We start from the raw sequence: 22,908 nt of genomic DNA on the forward strand, positions 1-22,908 counted from the left end.
CTATTGTCCCTTCAGTTATTGTGCTAAGTATGGACCACAGAATGCCGGACACTTGCTAGTTGTTCTTTCCTCATGCATTCAGTTTCTCCTCATACTCTGGCTCTGTATTTTATCCCCCATCTGTCTTTCCCATGGGGCCTCCCTTCCCAGTCAGCCCACCTCCTCTAGTTTCCATGGTTCATTCCTATATCATAGGGTGACATAGGAATAGGCATAGGATCACTGGGTACATAAAAGCAGGGTACTATGCCCAAAGCAAGGTACTTCTCTGAGGTGATAGAACAAGTACTCCAGAAGGGTTTCTGAAAGGAGAAGGTGGTGTTATGTGCAAAGGTATTAGGGCAGTTAGTGTGGCTAGAGATTCAGGTGTGTGTGTGTGTGTGTGTGTGTGTGTGTATATGAAATAGTTTGAGAAGATGAGGCTGGGGAGCTAGGCAGTACAAGATTATGATTGTTCTCACCCCTGCCCACTGTTAAACTAGTTGAGGTCTTGAACACTGGATTCTGTAACAAGGGAGTGATACCCCAGAACCCGGGTCAGGTTGAGACGGCCACATCCAGAACTTGATCTGAGCAGCAACATGTTGGAGAGAAGCCAAATTCATCCCAAGACAATGTATGCCTATAGAGCTGTCCCAAGGCCGCTGGAGAGTGGGTAGATGTAAAGGGGATGGCACAAGTTTTGGGGGGGGGCAGTGGTGGTGCCCAACAGAGTGCCTTAGACGGCAGCAAGCAGCTATGGCAGCTTTGGGTATGGGACTGGTGACCCAGGAATAGGCAGAGTGAAAGTAAGTAAGGGCCTGGCCAGAGAAAAACCTTGCAAGCCAGCTAGGAGGTCAGATTCTAGGCCAAGGACTGTGTGTACAGTCAAATGGTGGAGATTCAGAAAAACCATCATATGTGTCAGTTTCTTGCCTCTGCTTGTGGCAAATGCCTTCCAGAATGAGGTACATCCAAGTCTCTTCTTTGGTGATGCCTAAATTCATTTGTCCCTCTCTCCCTTGGCCTTCTATTCTCCAGAGAGTTCTCTGGAGGATGGGGGATAGAGCTGATCCTAGGAAGGGGCTGTCCCATCCAGTGAGGAGGTGAGTTGAGTTGTTCTGTCAAGTCCCTGTCAGCTCAATGGCTCTGCTCAAATCAAGTGAGTCACAGGCCAAGGCCTTTGGCTGTACTGGGGAGTTCTGGGAGGATCTGTAAGATTAAGGTCTTGCCACTGACTCAGTGTTACCTGGGTCACTTAACCTGGATTTTCTTATCTATAAAGTAAGTGTTTCTACCCACTGATCTCAGGAGACTTGTATAACTTGTATAAGCTCCGTGATTTGTGTGGGTTGTTTTAAAAACATTGGCATATTTTTTAACTCCTTCAAGTGGCAGTCTCAGGAGTAGGCCCCCAAACCCTATTTGACCTTGGCAGATGTCAGCTCTCAGTGTTGACAAACTCCCCCCTCCATTTACTTCCTTCAGGGTGAAAAACCCCTCAAGCTGTATGGTCACTGTTACCACTACTCCTTCTACTGAGCAGCCTCATGTTTACATCCCAGCCTCCCCAAGTGAATTGGACTCCATTTCAACCAGGTAATAAGAGACAACCTGGGAGGTGTTCTCTGGGCTATATCCCCCCAAGAGCTAAATGACTTGGTTTTTGCCCCATGTCACTTCCCTAATATTAGCTCTAGTGCCACCCCCAATTCCCAGAATCCCATTGGTTAAGGGACCACATAGTGTAGTCCAGATCTCCCCAATTTAAAGTCCTGTTTGTAAGCCTGGACAGAGTCTCATCGTATCCCCTTCCCCCTATCCCAATGTCAATTCCTGGTGTTCTGCCATCTGTAGGACCTTGCTAATAATATCTCTTGAGAAACATGTGGTAAGGCCAGAGAAAGCCCACTGAGGCCAGAGCCTATGTCTGTCTCTCTCACATTATTTACTGCTTCACCTACACTCCTGGCCTCGCCTGCAGTATTAGCTATTGCAGGAAGGCTGAGTGAGGTGTGTGTATGGGGAGGGCAAGGAGATCAGAGCACTCTCTGATAACATCAAGCCAGCTTGATAAAGGTCAAATTCAGGGCCATGGTAAGCCAAACATGAAGCTGACTTCCAGTTTTGCCACAGGCCTATCTAGGATTGAGAAGGGAGAGATTTTATTGTTGCTAGAGATTCACACAGAGTGGCGAGGACCAACAGTCTACGGCTGCAGTTTGGAAACTATCCTGAGCCAGGGAAAAAGGGGAAGAAAATGCAGTCAGAGAGGAAGATAGGAAGTTCACTTTACTGCAGTCTGGGGAGGTGGGGGACAAGCCTCCCATAGTATAGAGATCTTCATGAAGGAAAGCATGTTGACATTGATTGCAGGGAGCCTTTTTCTAGGGCTCTCACATTTGTACACAGCAACCTGAGCCCACAGCCTCCAATTTCAGCCCAGTCAATAGTACACTCACCAGTGCAGCAGCTCTTGTTTGCCATTTTCCTTGCCTGGTGGCAGTTAGAGCCCATCAGTGCCTCTACCTCCAGGGCTTACCATAAGCTCCTTCACTTCCTCCCAGCCTTGGGACCCTCCTTTGGGCAAGACCCAGTGCCCTGGAATCTTTCAGTATACCTCTTTCTGTTTCACTGTGCTTCTTTTACAGCAAAGGGATTCTCTTCATGAAGGAATACATGAATGCTAGTGAGGTATCCTCTGGGAAGCCAGTGTCTTCATGCTATGACAGGTAAGAGCAAGTCTCAGATCCTTCCATGATCCTGAATCCCCCATACCTCATCCAGGGCTTGCCCCAGAATTGTTTCTGTGTAATCATTTATTGAATGGATGAATGATATAATTGCCCACAGACATGATTTCAAGCTGTTCTACCTAAGTTGGTACCTTTGTGTTCCCCTTTATTGTTAATTCATCCTACATCCTACTTCCAGTGCCATGCCCTTCTGCCTAACTTTTTTTCTTGGTAGACCACAAGCTTTCTTTAGTGAAATTCTAAGAGCATTCCTCTTTACAGAGCTGGCAAAGCCCTTAAGGACTTTTTATCTAGTTAATTCCATCCTGTTCCAATCTCTTTTATCTAGTTAATCCCATCTCTACCATCTCTTAAGCTCCCATGCCCTTTCCAGCATGCTAGGGTTCCTCACATTTAATTGCTGTATGGCCACTGTATGGCCATTAATTGCACACATTTGAGCACACATTTGACTACAGTTCCTGATATATACTTAACTTTTCACTCATCATCTCTTTATCTGCTTGTTTCCTGATGCCACATGGAAGGATACCTTCATGCCACCTCAGTTAAAAAGTAATCTACACTGACATACCATTCTCCCAGGAATATTTTTTTATGGCACATCATCTCATGCCTAGGATGAGGATTTTAGTTACAGAGAGGAGCTCCCTGGCCTTATTTCATGATTGGGCCTCTGGGGATTCTGGACCAGCTTTCATGGGTGTTGTGGGATAATGGACATGGACGTCAAGTTCAAGCCCTAGCTTGGCCCCCATTGGTTGGGTCATTTTTCACAAGATTCTCAACCTTTCTGAGCCTCAGTTTCTTCACCTGTAACTCCTAAGGGTGGTTTTTGTCAATAACTTTATTGAGATATAATTCACGTGTCATAAACTTCCCTCTTTAAAGTGTGCAATTCAGGGGCGTTTAGTACATTCATCATGTGTGCAGCCATCACCACAATACAATCCAATTTTCATCACCCCAAAAGGAAACCACATAACCATTAGCAGCCTCCCACACCACCAGCCACAGCCCCTGGCCACCACTGATCTGTTTTCTGACTCTATAGCTTTGTTTTAGGGAGGTTTTGAGATTAGAAATAATATATGCAAAAACCCCAGCACCCCCGAGGGAGCTGTCCCTGCCATCCAGCATTTGCCTCTAGGAGTGTTACTTGACTGAACTCTTGTCTCCTGGGTTTTCTTCTGTCATTCCCACTCCTCTGTAAACTTTAATTCTTACCATATGACAACTACATTTATTTGAAAAAATTTTAATGTTTATTTTTGAGAGAGAGAGAGAGAGAGAGAGAGAGAGAGAGAGAGAGAGAATGAGCAGGGGAGGGGCAAAGAGAAAGAAGGAGACACAGACTCTGAAGCAGGCTCCAGGCTCAGAGCAGTCAGCACAGAGCCCAACACGAGGCTCAAACTCACGAGTTGTGAGATCATGACCTGAGCCGAAGTCAGACGCTTAACCGATTGAGCCATCTAGGCACCCCATCTAAATTTATTTTAAAATTGAAGTTTACATTCAGTTAAAATGTTATGTCTTATGAAAAAAGCAGAGTTTCTCTATTGGAGGATTGTGTCGTGTATTGTGTTTCCCCCTTTTCCTTTACCTTCCAGGAAGCTTAGAGATAAGCTTAATGCTGAGAAAAAAAAACCACACACACACACACACACAAAACAGAACCTGGACTGAAATTCTAGCTCACTCCTTACTCCAAGCATGACCTTAGGCAAATCACTTAACCTCTGAACAGCAGTTTTTCTGGCTACCTCTCATGGCCACCACATGGCTCCTGTGAGAATGGCAGCTTCACTAAAGTGTATCCCATGGCTTGTAGCTGGTCACACTTTCCTGACAATAGGGTTTTTTTTAATCATTTGTGTTTATTATCAAAAGTCATATTGAAAATAAAGATGCGAAACGGAAAAAAAAAAAAACTTCACCCCAATTCCCCCTGTAACTCAAACACAGGTAATATGTCAGAATCTTTCCTTCTTTTATTTGCTCCCATTCCTAACGTCTGATTTCTGCTGTGAGTGGGCTCTTAGTGACTCACATTATAACCCAGACGCATATGTGGGGAGAAGAGCCATGATCTTTTCCTACTGGTCAGTGAATCTGGGAGGGTGCCTCCTGGAATACACAGCCTTAAGAAGCATGGCCACTGCCCTTGTCATCTTCCTCAGCATGGCAGGTATTCTTTGCCCCCATGCAAGAGCCCTTCTCCAAGAGAATTATGCCTCCCTGGCACCAATTTCAAAGCTTCCACTGCCCTTCAGCATAAGATGATGGCTGGCCATGCAGAACCATGTCTCAGCTTGTGGCCACAGGATTAAAAATATTATAAAAGCATTTCCGCTCATGACTGTGGTAGTCATCTGGTTCCCATCTTCTGCCCTCTTCTTCCCCATCACACTCTCTGCAGCATTAGAAGCATTGAAGACTCGTGTGATGTGGAGAAGAAACCTGCATGTGACAGCTCTCTGTACTCTGAGAGGTAAGTCTACTATCTTTCCAGGGAGCTCTCAGGTCTACAGAGAAGAAACAGCTGAGAGACATTTCCACACTAAGTCTATTTGCTTTTGTCTTCCATTTGGCTGCTTCTGATCCACTTGCAGATCTGTCCTTGGGGTGTCACACTTGTGGCAACTAAAGCCTTTGGACCCAGCTAAGACAAAGAGGGCAAACTCAAAAGGCTACTGAGAAGGGAAATTATGATGTCTGAAAGCCCAGGGAGCTCATGTTAGCAGGAGAGGCCCTTGGAATTAGAACCTAAATGATCACTTAATTAACCTGTAAATATGACCAGAAAGAAAAAAAACTAAACTACAAAAGACAGCAATAGGTGGAAAGTGAGGAAAAATGGGTTGCTATCATCAAGAAGCCAGAGAGAGCCATTCATGTGAATTGAATGAAGGTGCAGACATTGCTTCATTCAGCAGTTTTTAAAGCTGTCACTAGATGACAGTGGCCACAGGATGGTCTTAATGATAAAAAAGTCCTATTTCTAAATTCTTGAAGTAAAAGAGAAAGGAGTCTTAGAGATGCAGTTCACTCAGGTCACAGTGAAGGGAACAAGCCTGAAAAGAATAAATAATGTACCTTATGTTACACAGTGAGTTAGTGGCAGAGCCAGGACTAAATCCCAGGTCCATGACTACTCCCAGGTCAGGGGTATTTCTACTGTGTTATCTGACTAACTGTGAGCTGAAACTGGTGATGGTAAAATACATGGGGGGCGGGGAACAGGATTTTGATTAAGGCAGGAGTCTTTAGCAACACTGTTAAGAGACTGAGCCCTACATGATGGAGGGACCAAACCTGAGATGATCGTGGTAATTCTGGGCCCTTGAAAGGAGGATCCTGTGTGGCTCCAGGTTGGTAGCAACACCTCTGGCTTCTGTCAGAAGCATACCCAAATCTCTGAAAGAAAGCACTCCCAATTTATGCCTGAAGAATCATGGTGGGCAGGCATTTTGGGCAGATTCCCTCTGAGGAGGAAAAGCAGTGGTGACTCTCAGAAACAAAAGCAGGGACCCTCAAAGTGGGAAGATACTCAACCTAGAAGTCAGTATCTAGAACTCAAACATGATGTCCCATCAGAATCTACAGCCAGACTGTCTTTGGGATGGTCATTGGAGTATCATGGGGCAGGGTGGGTCCAAGAGTGTAGGGTCTGAGAGGCAGGGCTTAGTGGCCCCAGGCATGAAGGGAAGCATCATGAAGACAGGGGGCCAGGTAGGGAAGACAAGGGCACATGTCCTATAGAAGAAGGCATGGGTCTTCCTGTTCTAGAGGAGAGTAGTGCCCCCAGCATGCCAGGCAAGGGGTCAGGGAGAGGTAAGCTGCCTGGAATAAGAATCAAACCAAGGGGTCCACACATATGATTGTGAGTAAGGTGAAGATACATGACCAATTTCTGGAAATATCATGAAGGTCTATAGTAAACTGAGGCCCAGCCAAGGGATATGTAACCAATTGCACACTGCAGAAAAAGATGGCAGGCTGAGAATACAGGCACATAGGGCTGTTTGTGTCAAATCAGAGGGTCTGGCTGCATCACATCAGTAGCCTGCATGCCAGCCTGATTGCCAGGTTCTTGTTTTTCATCTCACAGAACAACTGGAGGGATCTGTACTTACTGCAACCAGGAGATCAGAGACTGTCCAAAGATTACCCTAGAGCATCTTGGCATCTGCTGCCATGATTATTGCTTTAAGGTAAGGAAGAAGGGTGGTGCTAACATCGTCCAGACTTAGGGAGCCTCGTGGATCAAAGACTAGAAAGAAGGCTTGATCTCTGTGTGATTGTGCTCCATGCCAGAGGCTTGGGAGAAGTGGGAACTGAACGAGTGGAGGGAGTTGAGGATGCCAGCAGTCATTTCCACGGTGCTCAGCATCTTTTGCAAACTGGAAGCCAGAATGCCTGATCAGCCCAGGGCAGCTGTGGAGATGGTTGGAGACCTAGACACCTAGGAACTCATGACCCCTCTTATTCAAGACTGTCTGCAGGAAGGTCCGCTGTAGATGACTGGCCACTTTTGTCCTTCAGATATCCACTAGAGTGGCAGGTGTGAGAGTCCTGAGGACAGCAGAGCTACACTGTTGTAATAGCCTTCCCTTTCATTAGGTTTTCATATCACCTTCCTTTGGACCTTAAGTATCACAATTAAAGTCCTTCAGCCCTCCTACAACAGCAATGGCTTATTTTACATATGACCCCAGGTTCAGTGTCCTTTATGGGCTACCTCACCATACCCTTATGATAACCTGCCAGTGTGCCCACTTTATATATCAGGAAATAGAGTCTCAGAGAACCTCAGTAACTTGCCCAAGATCACCCCGCTAATAAACAGTGGATTTAGGGCTCAAATCCAGGCACAGTTCTGAAACCTGGGCTCCTAACTACTATGTGATCATCATGCCTGCTAATTTGTGTGGGTTTGTTTGTTTGTTTGAGTTTTGTCTCTGTTTTCTACCAACTTTGGTTCTCTGCTTCAAAGTCCAGGATGTGCCATCAAGTCAGTGTCTGCTCAGGTGCACCCTCCACACTCCGCTAATTTATGTTGCTTCACTTACATGTTGACCTCTAGCTTGCTTTCTCTTTCAGTGTGGGATTTGCAGTAAACCAATGGGTGAGCTCCTGGATCAGATCTTCATTCACCATGACACCATCCACTGTGGGAAATGCTATGAGAAGCTCTTCTAGGTGGGTACCAAGCAGCCAGGAAACTTATTTGGGAGAAGAAATGTGCCCGGGTCTCTTCCTGAGTCTCAAACCAGAATGCTACTATCTCTCTTAGCCTTGAGGCTTTGAAGTTTTAGGTGGTACAGATAAAGACCCTCCCCACAGACCCTTCTAAGTTGCAGGAGTTATAGCATCTTCCTCTCAATAAGTACCTTTCATGCAGCATCTTATCTGAGCTCTCTAGCTTCCCTGGGATGCTGGCCAGGCCTGTGTTGTTAGCCTCATTTGAGAACAAGCAAATGAAGACCTAAAAAGGAAACAACTAGCTAGTGGATGGCAGAATCAGGATCTCAACCCAGAACTTCTAATTCAAATCCAAGGCTCTCTTCTAAATTCCACCATTGGATCACTTCCACCATTGCTTATATAGCATAAAATCAGGACTCAAAAAGCAAGGTGCTCAGTGAAACTAGAATCAGGTGGGGGACCAGCAGTAGGTAAAGGCCAGGATAAATGGGCATATGTGGGAGGGGATGGTGCCATCCTGGGGCTGGCCCAACCAGGAAGGGCTGCTTGGGTAGCCTCTGGACCACATCCCCAACACTGCCTGAAGACAGGTTTGCATGCTAAAAGCCAGTAGAACTGACCCAGACTCAGTGTCTGAGCTGCATGGGACCTGGTGCCTATAGGACACTGCCTTTCCAAATTCTGGGAGCCCCTTCTCCTTAGCACCTCCTCAGCTAGAAACACAGAGCAGAGTATCCACCTTGAAGACAATGGAAATGGGTAGCTGCCAGGCTCTGCACCAGCTATAAGCCTGTTCTGCCTTCTCTCTAGAAGACACTTGACCTGGACTATTTTTCCTAATGCCTGGAGACATCAACCACCCCAAGAACCTCTGACTGGTTATTGGATTGGATGTGCATTTCTAATCTAATGGCTACTACTATTTTCTTTTAGCTCTTCCAGGCTGAGAAGAAGTTGATGACTCCTGGACAAGTTTGGCTGTCCCCAGTTGCCCCAAGTTGCTAGCTCCTCTTCCCTCACTTTCCTCCTCCCCATTTGATTTCTTCAGACTTTTGCCCTTCTCAAGTTGAACTGATTGCATCTAGTAGAGTATCTTAATGATGACAATAACTTGTGTGTGTAGCTTTTAATAGCTTAGCAAGCACTTTACATCTATGATCTTATTTCAGGCTCAAGAAAAAAAAAGATTCAACAAGAATTCCATCTTGGCTTTCTTAAGATAGGTTGGCTTCCTGATGAGTTTAGATGGTCTGGTACGATAGGCAGGAGCATGAGTTTCAGTGTGTCCTGACTTTTGGGACAGAGAGCAACCCCACATTCTAGGTTACAGCTCTAAGTGTATCTTTGGGGCTTGAAAACAAGAGGTCCCCTGAAGCTTCTGAGGGGCCAAATGGGTAAATCTCTGGTGGGTAAATTGCAGACATTGAATGCTAGGGATTGGCTTAGGCTAATATTTAGCTTGTCTGTTATAGTTGCCATATATATGTGTGTATGTATGTATACATATATATACACATATATATACATACATTTATATATTTAACTTTCCATACACATTTAAAAATAGTTAATTGCTTTTCATTGAGTTATATAGCAGATTTTAATTATCTTCTCCTTCCCAGTTTTCACTATAATTGAGGTTTTTTTCCTGCAAGCTTGTGGGCATGCATTTGAAAGTCTACACAGATAAGATTGCATTCCATGGGGTGTGATTCTTAAGAGGCCACTGACCAAAGGAACATCTGTCTCTGAATCTTGATAGCTGATTAATACCTTTTCCCTCAATTCCAATAGTTACACAGAAATCTTCAAAAGTAGGTTTCAGGTTGTATAGACTCCAGAAGGATTAAGAAGGGAGAAAAACAGTTAACATTTCTCAAGGCCTTACTACCTATCAGGCATTATCACAAAGTGATGGCATCAATCCTCATACTAATCCTATGCAGAGGTTATTCTTGTCCCCAGTTTATAGATGGGAATATCAAGGCTCAGAAGGTGGTCACTACATCGTGTGGAACCATTGCTGTCTCTCTCCAGAACCCATGTTCTCAGTAACAGTAACCACATTACCAAGCATTGATTTAGTGTCGTGTGCCAAGGTCTGTGCGGAGGTTACCTCATTTTACCAAGTAACATTGCCCTCCATAGGTCTTCCCTGAGGCATACTCTTACAAAGAGAGGAAAGTATAAAATCATGTTCCTCCTCTGGGCATCCTAGGTCTCCCTATGAAGTACCACAAAAGTCAAAGTGCCCTCCTTCCCTCTCCTCCCCTTTCTATGAAAATAATTTTGAACTGAGATACTCTTCCAAACTTAGATTTCTCTGCTGGGTAGAGACTTGACTCACAGACCTTCCCAAAGAAGAGCTTGTCAACCCAGGGAAAGCCACAGTGAGCTACCCAATCTGAGCTAGCCAGGATATCAGCAACTACTGGAGTCCCAAGTACTTGGAACAGAGAAAGCTGTTGACTGTCTAAACAAATTGCAGGCCCATCCATGTGGTCAGCTGATACTCTACTCAGGTTCAACTAAGCTCATCTGCCTTTGGGACCAGGATCACTATGTAAGGTCCTTGAGAGGAAGGACAACCTGAAAGTTTTCTGATGAAAACTGAGGGTCTGTTCCCTTAATTTAATTAGAAAATGTCTCCATCTCTCTCCAGTTTCTGACTCCTACGCACATTGGCTGGTGGACTTGTCTTCCCGTCAAATGATCAGAGAGGAACATTCCATTTATTTGCATAGATGTACATCAGATTTGCTCTGGAGGGGAAAAGTGGTACAATAGGTCATGTACCACTAAATATGAGCTGGTATTCCCCAGGTATAGCCCACAGCGAGGGATTTGGCACATGATAGACACTGACAGGTGCTAAATGAATGAATAAAAGGGAAAGAAAGGCTGCTCCTTTGTGTTGGAGGTACCAACCCTGAGTCAGTATAGCCTAGTTGATCGAGTACAGGATAAAGAGATCCAAGATAGGCTGACTTCTCCACCTTTAAGATACACTGTGCTTTTAAGGGAGTTTTAGAACCAATATGTAAGAAATTGATGGAAAGCTTGTAAGATCAATATTGATTTCTATTCAAAACAGACACTTTCATGTCTAAAAAGGCACACAATTCTGCAGACTTAAGAGAGGTGGTTGCATTATACTTTTGCTTCTTTTTAATTGTCTAGTGTTTTTAATCACATTTGCTTAACCCAAATTAATGTACTCAATTATAATAAATGTTGAGATATTAAATATGTCAATGTAGTCAATGTTAAGGTTTCCTTTTTTTTTAAGTGTAATAACTTGGTGTATTGGCTGTGTTATTTTCTTTTTTTTATTTTATTTTATTTTTTTTTAATTTTAATTTTTATTTTTTTTTAACGTTTATTTATTTTTGAGACAGAGAGAGACAGAGCATGAACGGGGTAGGGTCAGAGAGAGAGGGAGACACAGAATCTGAAACAGGCTCCGGGCTCGGAGCAGTCAGCACAGAGCCCGACGCGGGGCTCAAACTCACGGACCGCGAGATCATGACCTGAGCCGAAGTTGGCCGCTTAACCGACTGAGCCACCCAGGCACCCCTGTAATTTATTTTCTAATATTACCTGAAGCCATTCTCTATAAAAGCAAATAAATACTTCAAGAAGTATCAAATCTAAAGAGGCAAAAAATAGCAAAATCTAGAAATCATGCATGCACAGGAAGCATAGCATTTTAGACTAGTCAGATATTTTTGTTTTTTTAAGTTTATTTATTTATTTTGAGAGAGAGAGCAAGTGCACAAGTGGGAGATGGGCAGAGAGGGAGACCGAGGATCCAATGTGGGCTCTGTGCTGAGAGCACAGAGCCTGATGCGGGGCTCAAACTTGTGAACCATGACACCATGACCTGAGCCGAAGTCAGATGCTTAACAGACTGAGCCATCCAGGTGTCCCTAGACTGATGAGATCTTAACAAAGAATATTTTATTCTTTTGGGTCCATCCTCCCCTTTATTACCATTGCATACAGATGGCCATCTAGTCCTTATTGTACACTTGCAATGATCAGCTCAGTCCCATACAAGCCCACTCTGTGGACAGGTCCAGTTTCAGAAAATGCGTTGTTCAGTTGAGTTAGAATCTTTTCCTTTTAACTGGTAATATATCCTCCCTTGCCTATATGCCAGCCCCTAAAGTAATAAAGATGCTTATTGGGTTCTCCCTCATCAACTCTTTTCCCATCTAAACAACCCTGGTCCCATAAACTCTTCGTTGACAATAATTCTAAATATGTATCTCTCAAATATCCTTCTCAAAGGTGCCCACACACCATCTGAACCCATTCCTTCAGAAGTGTACCAGTAGTCAAGACTTGCATCTTTCTCATTAAAGTCAGTGCTACAGAATCCTGTTGAATTATCCTGCTGCCTATCAAGTGACCCACACTTCTGAGTTTTATATCCCAAAATACAATTTTCTTACTGTATATGTCTTAATCTAGCCCAGGGATAAAAAAAGGTGATCAAAAGTCCAAAGATAAAAGACATGACAGAGGAATCCTTCTACTAGTGAGCAGTGACCTTGGAACCCAATGTTCAATAGCTATTGAGCTAGTGTCCCTGGAGCTACTTTCTCACCCCAACCTCAGTCACCATCTTGGCTACATGAGTACAATTGGGAATGGAAGAAGAGGTTTTGTTACTTCAGAGGATAAGGACTACAGCAGTAGCTCGTAACCAGATATTTCTAGGACTCTGTTGATGACAGTATATGACACAAATACCTAAAAGGAAAATACGGTAGTGTTATTTTGAAAAATCACTTAGCATACCATGTTTCCACCAAGAAGGCTGATCCCAGAACATACCCTCTATTCCTCCCCCACCTCCCCCATAGATCTAACCTGTGAAAGCCCCCAACCCATGAACCCTCATGTGGTGTCCTCTAAGGACTCTGCTTATGAATGTCTTCAACCTGTAGGTCTCCAAAGAACACATTCTTCTTGTGATGCTTCTTTGTACAATATCTTCTCCCTGTGGAGGCCTCAAGGGAGGAAAGCTTTCACCAGGGGAACCAACAATGGTTCCATTGAACTGAAAGTTGAGATTGCCACATGGCCATGTGGGGGTCCCTCATGCCACTGAAACAACAAAGAAGAGGGTTAGTGGCTGGTTGATTGCTTCTGATTATCAAGGGGAAACACGGTTGCTGTTACATAGTGGGGGCAGGAAGGACTATGTTTGCAACCTAGGAGACTGATCCTCTGAGAGTGTTTCTTAGTGTTCCCATGTCCAATAATACAAGTTAATGGAGAACTATAGTGACCCATGCAGGCAGGACCACTAAGGGCTCGTACTGGTCAGAAATGAAGATTAGTATCTTCCCACCAGGTAAACAACCCAGCCACCTGAATGAGGTCATAGAGAACTTGAAATACTGGTGGAAGAAGGAAATTATAAATACTATGACCTAATGACTAGCTTCAGAAATAAGAGCTATAGAAACTATGCATATTTTGTCTTGCTTTGTTGTTATATATTTGAATCTATTAGCCCAATTTTCCTTCTCTCATTTATTAACCTCAATTTAAATTGTGTGGGTGGTGCTTAATCTTATAGTCTGTGGATTACAGCATATCAAAGTGTAATTGTGACAGAACTAGAAAAGGAACAGACATCCCCCAGAGAATGAGGGTGTTTCTAATGGGATTTTTGACACTGCTTCTTGGAGAAGATGAAGGCACATTCCCCTATATGAAGGATGCTTGCATTATGCTAAGCAGAAACATAGTATTGCTATTGAATATTTGGGAGAAAAATATGGATAGAAGAGTATTATGGGTGATGAGTGGTCAAAGAGGTGGCCCATGCTGGATTGGCTGTTAGCAACTAGGCAGCATGCTTGCCTCTTTGTGCATTCTCTCCCCTATATAAGGGAGAATACTCGAAACTACAGGTCCCAGAATCCATCATCAAAGTGTTTCTGGGATCAGTTCTGCAGGTACTTGAGTATTCTAAGAGGTAATTATACAGGATTTGGAAGGCAGAAGAGAAGCCCTTATTCTCTGGCAGCAACACTGAACACTATGGGTTGTCAAAAATAGGGTACACATGTATTTTTTCAGTGGCCTCTGGAGAACCTGAGGATCATCCATGACAGTCCTTTTGGAAGCTGGAATCATTGGGGTTTTTTCCTTATTTTCTAGTGGCAGCCTCCTTGATCTTTGTTGCTCTAGCCTTCTGTTGGTGTAAACCACGGAGTCCCTGTTCTCAACTCTTCCTGCTTGAGAAAGACTGGCACTGCTTTCCTGATGGGCTTCCTTGTTAACGCTGTTTCCACCCAGCCTTCTTTTATGTGAATGGTCTCTGCAACATGCACTGTGCCTGTGAATGTTTTCTATCACACCATCTGCTCTGCGAAAGACCCATGCTTCAGACCCTCTTCACTGTACACTGTTATTGAACACTTTCTGCACAGTGCTGTCTCCTAGGGAGCAATTTGTATGCCAGGCCTGTTATCTAACTTTATCTGAAGGATTCCTTTCTCTTTGAATGTCATATGAACACTGGGCCCTGCCTATGAATGCTGCCTGTGACCCCAGTCCCCCCCTCCCTCCCACTGCTCGGGAACTACTTTTGTCTGCTGCATTCTACATAATGTGATCAGCACAATTTCTTCCTCTGGGTGCCTTCTGCACCTACTTTCTGGTTGGAAATATGTGTGTCTCTCTCTGAAGTTTTCTCTGGCTGTGAGAGATAACTACAGGGCATTTTAATTTGTAAATGTTTTTGTACATTCATATTTTTAACAGCTTTACTTTTAAAAAAATTTTAAATGTTCACTTTTGATAGAGATAGAGCATGAGGAGGGGAGGGGCAGAGAGGGAGACACAGAATCTGAAACAGGCTCCAGGCTCTGAGCTGTCAGCACAGAGTCTGACGCAGGGCTCGAACTCACAAACCAGAAGATCATGACCTGAGCTGAAGTCAGACACTTAACCAACTGAGCCACCCAGGTGCCCCTTTAACAGCTTTGTTAATATATATTTAACAATAAGAAATGGCACATATTTAAACCGTACGTGTTTAGTTTCACACATATATACATCTGTGGACCCATCACCCATTAAAATAGTGAACATATGCATCTACTTTCCTTGTGCCTTTTTGTAGTCCTTCCACCCTGAAGTCAGCAATCTATTTTCTGTCACTATGGATTAGTTTGCATTCTTAAGAGTCTTATATAAGTGGAATCATACAGTATGCACTCTTTGATGGAGTGATGGAAACATTCTGAATCTTGATTGCAATGGTGATTATATAAATGCATACATTTATCAAAACTCACGGGCCTGTACAACTAAAACAGGTGTGTTTTATTGTATGTTAAGTATTTTCAAATAAAACAAACAAATACAGATTTAGTAAGAAGAGATTTTTATTCAGAAGAATTATTACAAGAGGGAAAAGGGGCTATTGCAATAGGGAGAATGCTGTGCTGTGACCATAAAGTCTTCAAACATCTGAAGAGTTATGCAAAAAGCATTTTTCTGTTATAAGAAGAGTAAGCAAGGCTAGAAAGAATCAAATGTGGAAAAGTGGGCTGGAAAGGTGGTATGATCACATAGTATACCAGAGAATATTTTCCCCTGAGGCCAGTCTATTCTCAGTAGGTGCTTAGGCTGGGGGAAGGCCAAAGTTCAGGGAATTGGAGAAAGGAGAGAAGCTGAACCAAAATTATATTCATGAGATGGAAGCGAAAAGAAAGCTGGGATAGCAATATCTATGTTGGACAAAATAGAGTTTAAAATAAAGACTGTAACAAGAGACAGAGAAGGACACTACTTAATGATCAAGGGAACAATCCAACAAGAAGATATAACAATTGTAAATATGTATGCACCCAACATGAAAGCACCCAAGTACACACAACAACTATTAACAGACATAAAGGAAGAAAGTGATAGTAATACAACAGAAGTAGGGGACTTTAACACCCCACTTACATCAAAGGATAAATCATCCAGGCAGAAAACCAACAAGGAAACAGTGGTTTTGAATGACACATTGGACCAGATGGATCTAACAGATATATTCAGAACATTCCATCCAAAAACAGTGGAATACATGTTATTTTTATGTGCACATGAAACATTCTACAGAATAGATCATGTTAGGCTACCAAACAAGTCTCAACAAATTCAAAAAGATTGAAGTCATTTCCAACCACAAGAGTATTAAACTAAAATCAATCATAAGAAAAATTCTAGAAAGACCATAAATAAATGGAAGCTAAATATCATTCTACTTAACAGTAAATGGTTAAACCAAGAAATCAAACAGGACATTAAAAAATACATGGTGAAAAATGAAAATAAAAACAATAGTCCAAAATCTTTGGGATACACAAAAAGCTGTTCTAAGAGGGAAGATTACCACAATACAGGCCTACTTCAAGAAGCAAGAAAAATCTCAAATAAACCACTAACCTTACACCTAAAGGGGCTAGAAAAAGAAGAACAAATAAAGCACAAAGCTAGTAGAAGGAAGGAAATCATAAAGATCAGAACATATATAAATGAAATAGAGACTAAAAAAAAAAAAACAGAACAGATCAATGAAGGCAGGATCTGGTTATTTGAAAAGATTAATAAAATTGATAAACCTTTAGCTAAACTAATCTTTTTTTTTTTTTTTTACAAAGAGGGAGGATTCAAATAAATAAAATCCGAAATAAAGGAGGCGAAATAACAACCAACACTGCAGAAATATAAAGGATTATAAGAGAATATTGTGAAAAAGTATATACCAACAAATTGGACAACCTAGGAAAAAATAGATAAATTGCTAGAAAAATACAACCTTCCAAAGCTGAATCAAGAAGAAGTAGAAAATTTTAACAGACTAGTTGCTAGTAGTTAAGTTGACTCAGTAATCAAAAAACTCTCAACAAAGGTCCAGAACCAGATGGATTCACAGGTGAATTATACCAAACATTTCAAGAAAACGTAATGCCTATTTTCCTCAAACTATTTCAAAAAATGGAAGAGGAAGAAAATATTTCAAATTCATTCTACAAGGCCAGCATTACCCTGATACCAAAACTAGATAAAGGCACTACAAAAAAAGAAAACTACAGGCCAATATCTCTGATGAACATAGACACAAAAATTCTTAACAAAATATGAGCAAACCAAATTCAACAATACACTTTAAAAGTCACCAACAAATGAGATTTATTCCAATAATGCAAGGTGGTTCTATATTTGCAAAGCAATCAACATGATACATTACATTAGCAAGAGAAGGGATAAAGCTCATATAATCACTTCAAGATGCAGAAAAAGCATTTGACAAAGTACAACATCCATTCATGATTTAAAAAATCTCTGAACAAAGTAGGCTTAGGGGGAACATACCTGAACATAATAATGGTCATATATGAAAAACCCATAACTAACTGAGGGTGAAAAACTGAGAACTTTTCTTCTAAGATCAGGAATAGGATGAGGATGTCCACTCTTGCCACTTTTATTGAACATAGCACAGGAGGTTCCAGACACAGCAATCAGATGAGAAAAAAAGAAAATGAATCCAAATTGGTAAGGAAGAAGTAAAACTTTCACTATTTACAGATGATATGATATGATATATAGAAAACTTTAAAGACATCACCAAAAAACTACTAGAACTGAAAAATGAATTCACTAAAGTCACAGGATAAAAAATTAACATACAGAAATCTGTTTCATCTTTATACACTGATAATGAAGTAGCAGAAAGAGAAATTAAGAAAACAATCCCATTTACAATTGCACTCAAAATAATAAGATACCCAGGAATAAACCTAACCAAAGAGGTGAAAGACCTGTACTCTGAAAACTATAAAACACTGATCAAAGAAATTGAAGACAACACAAAGAAATGGAAAGACATTTCATGCCAACGGATTGGAAGAACAAATACTGTTAAAATGTCTACACTACCCAAAGCAATCTATACATGCAATGCAATCCCCATCAAAATACCAACAGTATTTTCCATAGAACTTCAACAAATAATACTAAAATTTGTATGGAACCATAAAAGACCCTGAATAGCAAAAGCAATCTTTAAAAAGAAGAACAAAACTGGAGATATTACAATCCCAGTACTCAAGATATACTACAAAGCCATAGTAATCAAGGCAGTATGGTATTAGCACAAAAATAGACACATAGATCGATGGAACAGAACAGAGAGTCCAGAAATAAATCCACACTTTTATGGTCAATTAATCTATGACAAAGAAGGCAAAAATATACAATGGAGAAAAAAATAATCTCTTCAACAAATGGTATTGGGAAAACTGGATAGCTACATGCAAAAGAAAGAAACTGAACCATATTCTTACACAATATACAAAAATAAACCCAAAATGGACTAAAGACCTAAATGTGAGACCTTAAACCATAAAAATCCTATAAGAAAACATAGGCAGTCATTTCTTTGACATAAGCCCTAGCAACATTTTTTCGAGATATGTCTCCTAAGACAAGGCAAACAAAAGCAAAATTAAATTATTGGGACTACACCAAAACAAAAAGCTTTTGCACAGTGAAGGAAACGATCAACAAAACAAAAGGGCAACCTAATGAATGAGAGAAGATATTTGCATGTTATATATCTGATAAGTTGGTTAATATCCAAAATATATAAAGAACTTATAGAATTCAACACCCCTTCAAAATAATCTGATTAAAATAGGCAGAAGACATGAATAGACATTTCTCCAAAGAAGACATACAGATGGGCAACAGACACATGAAAAGGTGTTCAGCATCACTAATCTTCAGGCAAATACAAATCAAAACAACGAGATACCACCTCACACCTGTCAGAATGGCTAAAATCACAAACACAAGAAATAACAAATGTTGGTGAGGTTGTGAAGAAAAAGGAACCCTCATGTACTGTTGGTACAATGCAAACTGGTGCAGCCATTGTGGAAAATAGTATAGAGACTCCGAAAGGAAGAAAGAAAGAAAGAAAGAAAGAAAGAAAGAAAGAAAGAAAGAAAGAAAGAACAGAATTACTGTATCATGCAGTAATTCCACTATTGGGCATTTATCCAAATTAAATTAAAACACTAATTTGAAAAGATGTATGTACCCCTATGTTTACTATAGCATTATTTACAATAGCCATGATATGAAAGCAACCCAAGTGTCCATCCATAGATGAATGGGTAAAGAAGATATAATACACACACATACAATGAAATATTAGTCATAAAAATAATTAAACCTTTCCATTTGCAACAACATGTATGGATATAGAGAGTATAATGCTACATGAAATAAGTCAGAGAAAGACAAATACCTTATGATTTCACTCATATGTGGAATTTAAGAAACAAAACAAAACAAAAAAAAAAAAAAACAAAGGAAAAAAGAGAAAGAGAGAAACCAAGAATCAGACTCTTAACTATCGAGAACAAACTGATTGTAACCAGAGGGGAGGTGGGGGGGGGATGGGTGAAATAGGTGAAGGAGATTAAGAGTATATTTATCATGTTGAGCACTGAGTAATGTATAGAATTGTGGAATCATTATATTGTACACCTGAAACTAATATAACCCTGTATGTTAATTTTACTTGAAAAAATGATGTAATCACACCAAGTATGCTCTTCAACCACAATGGAATGAAATTAGAAATTGATACCAGAAGTACAAGTGGAAAATTCACAAATATGTGGAAATTAAACAACACATTCCTACATCACAACTCAAAGAAGAAATCACAGAGAAATTACAAAATACAGCAAAGTAAATAAAAATGAAAGTACACTATATTGAAATCTATGTGATGCAGCAAACAAGTGATCAGAGGGAAATTATAGCTGTAAACACATATATTAAAAAAGAAAAGGATTTCAAATAATAACCTAAACTTCCACCTTAAGAAACTATAAAAGGAAGAGCAAACTAAACCCAAATATACCGGAAAGAAGGAAATAAAAAAAATAGAGAGAAATAAATAAAATAAGGAATAGGAAAACAACAAAGAAAATGAGCAAAACCAAAAGCTGTTTCTTTGAAAAGATCAACAATACTGACAACCTTTAGTGAGACTGGCCAAGAAAAAAATAGAGAAGTCTCAAAATACTAGTATCAGGAATGGAAGAAACATTACTAGCAACCTTGCAAAAATAAAAAGGATCATAGGGAATACTGGTGAAAAATTATGTGCCAACAAATTAGATAAGCTAGATGAAATTGAAAAATTCCTAGAAAGACACAAACTGCCAAAACTGATTCAATAAGGTATTAAAAATATGAACAGAATTATAACTGGAGATTGAGTTAGTAATCAAACAACTTCCCACAAAAATAAAGCCCAGAACCAGATGGCCTGACTGATGAATTCTAACAAAGAATAATTAAAATGACAACCTTTTCAAATCCTTCCACAAAAATAGGAAAGAACACTTCCTAACTCATTTTATGAGGTCACCATTATCCTGATACCAAAACCAGACACAGACATCAGAAGAAAAGAAAGAAAGAAAGAAAGAAAGAAAGAAAGAAAGAAAGAAAGAAAGAAAAGCTACAGGCCAATTTCCCTCATGAATATATATATGAAAATATCCCCAACAAAATACTAGCAAACTGAATCTAGCAGAATACAAAAAGATAATACATGACCAACTGGGATTTATTTCAAGAATGCAAGGTTGGTTCAACATACAAAAATCAATTAATGCAATGCACCATATTAATACAATAAAAGGAAAAGCCTATATAATCACCTTAATAGATACATGAAAATCATTTGAAAAAGTCCAAAACCATGTCATGATAAAAACAGTAAAACACACATGCACACACAAACTAGAAATTGAAGAGAACTTCCTCAATCCAATATGGAACATCTAGGAAAAAACCCACAGCTTACTTCATACTCAATGGTGAAAAACTGAAGGCTTTTTCTCCAATATTCTGGAACAAGGCAAGGATATTTGCTCTCATAACTTCCAGTCAACATTGGTCTGAAGGTTCTAACCAGTGAAATTAGACACAAAATGAAATAAAATGTATCCAGATTGGAAATGAAGAAATAAAACTATCTCTACATATTTATGACATAATCTTATATAAGGAATACAAAAAAAAAAACTAATAGAGCTCATAAATAAATTCAGCAAAGTTGTAGGCTACATCAATATATAAAAATCAGTTGTATTTCTATACACTAGCAATAAACAATATGAAACGAACTGAAGGAAACAGTTTTATTTACAGTAGCATCAAAAAGAATAAAATACTCAGCAATAAATTTAATCAAAGAAGTGAAAGACGTGAACCCTGAAAACTATAAAACATTGTTGAAAGGAGTTAAAGATCTACATAAATAGAAATACATCCTGTGCTCATAGATTAGAAGACTTAATATTGTTGATAATATTATCCAAATTGATCCAAAGATTAAATGTATTCCCTATAAAAATCCCACTGGCTTTTTTTTTTCATAAATGGAGACACTAATCTTCAAGTTTGTATAGAATTTCAAGGGACCTCTAATAGCTCAAATAATCTTTAAAAATATGAACAAAGAAGACTCAACACTTCCTGACTTCTAAACTTAATACAAATCGAGAGTCATCAAGACTGTGTAGTACTGGCATAAGGGTAGACATATAAATGGAATAGAATTTAGACTCAATAAATAAACTTATATGTCTGTGGTCAATTGATTCTGATAAGGGTGCCAAGACCTTCCATTAGAAAATAATAGTCTTTTCCACAAATCATACTGAGATGACTGGATAGCCTAATGTAAAATAATGAATTTGGACTCCTATCTCACCTCTTATACAAAAATTAACTCAAAATGCACCAAACACCTAAATGTAAGAGCTAAAATTATAAAACAGAAAAAAAAATAGGTATAAACCTTGTGGCCTTTGATTAGGCAATGTTTCCTTAGAAATGACACCAAAAGCACAAGCAACCAAGGGAAAAATAGATAAACTGGACTTAATCAAAGTTTAAAACTTTTGTGCATCAAAGAACACACATCCTCTAAGAAGGATACTGTATGTGCTGATGGCAGCAGCCAGTGAAGGACAAAGGCAGATATTCTTCGGGCAGTCTAGAGTCTGGAGGAACATCTTTGCCTTAGCCCAGGAAGAGCTGCACTTTTGCCACTAGTCTCAACAGGGGCAACATTAGCAGCCAAATGATCTGCCTTTTTGTACAACCCCCAAGAGACAGCCATGGGGCATTTCCTTTTGAGGACTGCTGTGGTGAATTCCTAGCTCTAGGAAGCTTATATTTACTATTTGCCATGGGTAAACTGTGAGAATCCATGTCACTATACTGAGTTACTACATCTATTTATTTTTGTTATTATATTGCTATCCACTGTGTTTCCTATTTCTATCAATTGTTTTTGTTACTTTTTCCCACATGCCAAATCAAAACATCCCATGTAAGCTGTGATGGCACTACAGAACATTCCCCCAAATGATCCTAGGATAAAACACAAAATGTTTTTGTGAACATAAATATCTCAGAATGATGCTGGTCTATCATCATGTGATACATCTAGGAGAGACTGATAGAAATGTTGTGAACAATTTGGATAATAAATATGGATACAAAATTCCTTTTTGCCTTAGAAGAGAACAGTCATTTGTTAATTAAACACTCAATTTCACCTTGTCTAGTGAACCAGCATTAGGTTCTCAAGTCTGGCTTTACAATGTCCCATTGTTCTAGCATTCTACATAAAAATTTGAGAAAACTGTTGGGGCACCTGGGTGGCTCAGTTGGTTTAGAGTCTAACCTCAGCTCACGTCATGATCTCTTGGTCCATGAGTTCGAGCCCCACATCAGGCTCTGTGCTGACAGCTCAGAGCCTGGAGCCTGCTTCAGATTCTGTGTCTTACTCTCTCCCTGCCCCTCCCCCACTCGTGCTCTGTCTCTCTCTCTCTCAAAAATAATA

General features: G+C 40.3%; 1 protein-coding gene across 21 annotated transcripts in view; it reads left to right on the forward strand.

The window, feature by feature from the left end:
• Positions 1 to 11,207, forward strand: part of ZNF185 (zinc finger protein 185 with LIM domain) — a 101,207-nt gene extending 90,000 nt beyond the window's left edge. For 20 of the 21 annotated variants that reach the window (XM_019438215.2, XM_019438222.2, XM_019438216.2 and 17 more), the window contains 6 exons: positions 1,468 to 1,578; positions 2,631 to 2,711; positions 5,155 to 5,226; positions 6,847 to 6,949; positions 7,839 to 7,937; positions 8,877 to 11,207. In XM_019438215.2, the coding sequence (XP_019293760.1) occupies positions 1,468 to 1,578; positions 2,631 to 2,711; positions 5,155 to 5,226; positions 6,847 to 6,949; positions 7,839 to 7,937 (466 nt within the window). In that variant the 3' untranslated portion in view covers positions 8,877 to 11,207. The remainder of the gene's footprint in view (positions 1 to 1,467; positions 1,579 to 2,630; positions 2,712 to 5,154; positions 5,227 to 6,846; positions 6,950 to 7,838; positions 7,938 to 8,876) is intronic. The other variant, XM_019438226.2, reaches the window with a different exon arrangement.
• The last annotated feature ends 11,701 nt before the right edge of the window (positions 11,208 to 22,908 follow it).

This window comes from Panthera pardus, unplaced genomic scaffold (genome assembly GCF_024362965.1).
Source record: "Panthera pardus isolate Hobbes unplaced genomic scaffold, ASM2436296v1 HiC_scaffold_27, whole genome shotgun sequence".
Classification (NCBI taxonomy): Eukaryota; Metazoa; Chordata; class Mammalia; order Carnivora; family Felidae; genus Panthera; species Panthera pardus.